The following is a 4,666-nucleotide window of genomic DNA, read 5'->3' as shown; positions in this document are numbered from 1 at the left end:
CTTGTAATGCCAGTTTTTAATCATCCATAAGGTGGTAACCGTTCAACCGTACGCGTGGCATATGTGAACGGTGGCCGCCCCACCGACCAACTGCATATGGAAAAATTTCGTTGCTAAGATGATAGTAACCTTCTGTTATTGCTTCACCGACCATCCATGCATTAATTCGATCGATGGCTACGATCGCTTGATCAGTGTGTCATTCTACCGGCATGCTTCACGGACAATACGACCCATTAACTTCACGGTCTGGATGGCGGTACATCAGTCACGCGAGCTGACGTGACCTGCCATTTCTAAAATGGTGCAAAACTAACACAGAACCTACACGCACGCCAAACAAACAGACCGCAATCGTCTCCAACACCTACTTCACGCAGCGCGTAAACCATTCAAGCAATGGGCCCACCATTCCGTATAGTAAAATGTAAATCCACTCTGTCCATCAGGTTCCATCCTTGATTCTAGTCCCTAAAAATAAAAATATACTGAATCCACATACCAGGTGGACCACACCCAACGGGTAAAATGGTATAGCATTCCACCCATAGGTTTGTGCATGGGTCACCATGCCATGTATCTTTCATCGAATCCGTTCATCAGATCTCACTCACAAGGATGAAGTGAAAAAACAATAATGCCACGCGCAGTACACTTACATATTGTATACATTGTTCCCTGAAAGCATACAAGGCTTCTACCAGACTGATCTTTTATATCTACGGTCCAAACAAGGGTTCCCATCAGACGGAGGGAGTAGATTTACCTATACATGATGGCGGGTCCAGCGACGAACCCGGCACCCTCTTGCAAATAAGCATCCGCCACGTCCCCACTACAACAGCATTCGATTCGCGCCACGTAATGCGGGAGGCCGTTCTATGAATTCGGCCATACCGGTGGGCCCCACGCCTCGTGTTCCACGGTAGAACCACGAAAGCAGCCCCCAAAAAAGCAGATTTATTCTGTACAGATCACATAGACGGATTTCTTATTTCATACCATATACCTATATAAACATTATTTTTACATTTCTACCCCTTTGAAATTTCCATATTTACATTTACATTTCCAACATAGATTTTGAACTGAGACAAAACTCACGTATTCTACTTACTATCACTACCATTCCTTCTTCCCACCCTAATTTCCTTCATATTTCTATTCTTTTCTTGTATATACACCAGACATTACAACACCGGCCTTCTACGTATAAAGCGCGTGTGTTGATTTTACTTACTAGCGGTTGAGGTAGACACTGAGTATTGGGTGTATATTCGCTATTCTAGTATTCTAATGTAAGTCCTCCCAAAGGAGCTCTATGAGGAATTCCCTTTCTCCTCTTTGCAGTCCTGAAGTTGGTGACCGTTGGTGGTGGTGTTGAAGGGGTGAAGCTCTGTACGGTCTTCCCATGGCTGCTGCTTGAGTAGGATTCCTCCGAGTCGGAATTCGATGCAGATGCCAGCTTCTTCTTGGTGTTCCAGTTCCTCTTCTTGCTCCAGTTATTTGATGTTCCGGCCATCTGTGTGGAAAACAGAGAAGACCCACGAAGGATTAGGATCGAAATCGCGATTTGGGAATGGGAATTGATGTTTAGATATAACTGTTTTGATTTTTGCATACACCCATTTTCCAATTTGGGGATTTAAAAGTTCGAAAATCGGAAATTCGCTAACTCAAGAATCCCAAAATTGAAACAAAACCCATCACCAAAATTTCCAAAACAAACAGAAAAATACCGAAATCCAAACATATTCTAAGTGGAGAAAATGCCCTTGCTTTTTCTGAAATCTTAGCAGAATGCCACATGAATCGTGAGTGGGAATTGGATGCTTCTTCAATAGACTCGCAATCTCATACGGCATATCCTAATGGGGATTTGCCAGGGGCAATTCTGGAAAACAAATTCCGAAAAAAAAAAAAGAGCCTACCTTGCAGCCCAGAGAGCAGAATGTGAAAGAATCGAGCAGGCTCCTCTCACAAACGGCACACGTGTTGGTCACGCCCTTTCCAGGCCTTGGCTGAGGCCGCTCGTTCAAGAAAACCACCCTCGCGCTATTTATAACATAGGTCTGCACCCCTGTTATATCTAGAACCTTTTGAATCTCGGACACCCTGATTACATCATGATAAGAAGACCTCCGTATCTGCAGAAATTACAAAAATCCAATCAGACCCAAAAACCCAAATGAAAAACAAGAGGAAAGAAAGGAGATGTACGATGGATGATCCATCTAACCTGTATGGATCGATGATCCCTATGATAACCAAGGCAAAGAGAACAGAGACTTCCATTCATGCAATCCAAGCAATACATATTGCATTCGGTCTTGTGAGAATCCGAATGATATTTGCATTGAACGAAGAAGCTGGTTTCGAGAAGTGGGCGTAGCCATGGCGGCCACATGTTATCGTCATCCGGACCTCCAGCACCCTGATTCGAATTCAAAAAATGATGAAAAACCAAGGGCAGAATTGGAAAAAAAAAAAAAAAAAAGAAAGAAAGAAAGAAAAAACAGCAGAAAGGAAAAAGAGACCGATGATTGCTTACCATGATTCGACGATTCTTGGGTTTTAGTTCTTTGAAAGTAAGCTCTTGATCGATCGCCAGTTTGTAGAAGAAGAGAGTACTTTTCTTCTTGGGATATTCTGAGAGAGAGAGAGAGAGAGAGAGGGGTTTTGAAAGGGCGTGGAGGCTGTGGTTGTGGGTTTTGTAGTGGGAGGTGTCTATGAATTCGGTCGTTCTTATCCTCTCAAAGTCTCTAACCGAGCCTGCCTCCGAACCCGAACCAAAGATGCGTTGATTGCAAGGAACCGACCTATTTTTTTTATTTATTTTTTTCTTTCCATTGAATTACGTACGATACTCGACTTGAGGATGTGAACGGACTCCTCGGGTTTTCCGATTTTCTAGGCGAGGCCCATGGATCAATCATCCAGAGCGTTGCTCCGTTGGGCCCCACTTTCTATGGAAGCTTTCCACGTTTGAAGATTCCAACCCACAATTTCGGGATATTTTCGTAAATGTGTACCGTTTTTTATGGTTGTCTGCGTCACTAGAGCAACCGTATATTCCACGACCGACCCATCCAACCAATGGCTGAGGTTCACCAAATCATGGCCTCTGATCATACAATCAGAATATATCGTTCGTCCATGCGGACCCATGGCATTCCCGATGGTTGGATCGTGGGCCACACAGTAGATGGGCCTCTCTGCAACGAATTCCTAACTATTGGATCGGTGGCCTAAACATCAGCGACGGTCCAGATTTAATCCTAAAAAGTGAAACATTGGATAGTCAGGGTCTTCAAACTGCAAATTTTTAGCGGATGATATTCAGGTGGAGTGGTAATATAAACGGTTGAGATGTAAAATCCGTAAGGGGAGTTATATGATACCGACGCAGCCTATGAGGCACGGAGAAATTGTAAACGTTGAATATATTAGGAAACTTTAATAGTTCAACGAGCTAAGTTTAGGAATCTACTGTAGCCAGGTCACGGTCCTAAGATCAGAATGCACCAATCAACCTAACCTTCTGATTGGAGGACAGTTATTTTTTAAAATAGGACCGTTGCATACTTTTCATTCTTATCCGTCCAATAAATGTACAAAGCATGATCAGACACGATCAAAGAAGCTGTATTTGGTTTACCTTCCATCTAAACTGAGAATCATGATTTGGATAGTTTAATTTTAGAAACTCATGTGATACGTGTGCAATTTTTAAGTAATTATAAGTGCCCGCGTATCATCCATCAGACTCCAGCGGAGTATTCGAGATTTTTTCAAGTGGTAACGTGCGAACGATGCCGAGAGGCGTACTGCGCAGTGAGTTACTACGCTGTGGCATGATGAGTAAATTCTGTGGGCCCATGGTGATGTATATGTTTTATCCACGCCGTACATTCATTTTTTAAGTTCATCTTAGGGCATGAGACAAAAATTTTAATATATCCAAATCTCAAATTGACAACACCATAGGAAAAGGTGGAAATTGAACGCCCACCGTTGAAAACTTCTTGGGGGAGCACAGAAGTTTTGGATCACTCTCCCCACTCTTTCCTAAGGTGGGGTCCAACAAAGCTTTGGATATGTGATCATGTCCTAAAATTAACTGGAAAAACGGATTGATGGAATGGATAATAAAAAAAATACATCACGGTAGGCCCCACAGTTTACTTACCACGATAGCGTCACGATAGCGTGATGAGTAACTCGCTCTACACAATCCGCGTCCACAGTCCCGCAGTGGCGAAGTACTAGAATCTGGTAGAGCTACTGTTCACCGTACACGTGGCATAGGATATAAATAGGGATCATCAAGATTCCATCCTGTGGCCTTCCTGTGGATGGCACCCATGCTTAATAGATAATCCTGGCAGTCATTTTATTAAGTATGCCCGTTGAATGTCTACCGTTAATCCGTTTTTGCTTTGGTATTTAACGTTACTGATGGATGACTGGGATCATGCGATGATATGACCCGACACAAATGCCGATGATTGATCAAGACGAGCAGATTTACGGAAATGCCCTTCCCTCAAGGTTGCTACGAGCAATTGTTACCCGGTATTCTAGAAGTGTTTAGTACATTTGACTAATTGACAACCGGCAAAAACGGTATTGGCAGTTACTTGATACTCTGGCAGCGTACGACGCT

The 4,666-nt window shown here is 43.2% G+C and overlaps 1 protein-coding gene across 1 annotated transcript; it reads right to left on the bottom strand.

Moving 5' to 3' along the window:
• Nucleotides 1-945: 945 nt before the first annotated feature.
• Nucleotides 946-2,710, bottom strand: LOC131248029 (protein RGF1 INDUCIBLE TRANSCRIPTION FACTOR 1-like). The gene is made up of 4 exons (XM_058248069.1): nt 2,552-2,710; nt 2,240-2,434; nt 1,932-2,147; nt 946-1,522 (listed from the first exon to the last, which is right to left on the bottom strand). Exons 1-4 carry the CDS (start codon nt 2,552-2,554, stop codon nt 1,286-1,288), a joined length of 651 nt encoding a protein of 216 aa, XP_058104052.1. The 5' UTR covers nt 2,555-2,710; the 3' UTR covers nt 946-1,285.
• Nucleotides 2,711-4,666: the final 1,956 nt, after the last annotated feature.

This window comes from Magnolia sinica, chromosome 6, assembly GCF_029962835.1.
Source record: "Magnolia sinica isolate HGM2019 chromosome 6, MsV1, whole genome shotgun sequence".
In the NCBI taxonomy this organism is placed as follows: Eukaryota; Viridiplantae; Streptophyta; class Magnoliopsida; order Magnoliales; family Magnoliaceae; genus Magnolia; species Magnolia sinica.
Note: the sequence above shows the minus strand (reverse complement) of the source record. Positions and strands in the feature narration are given on the sequence as shown.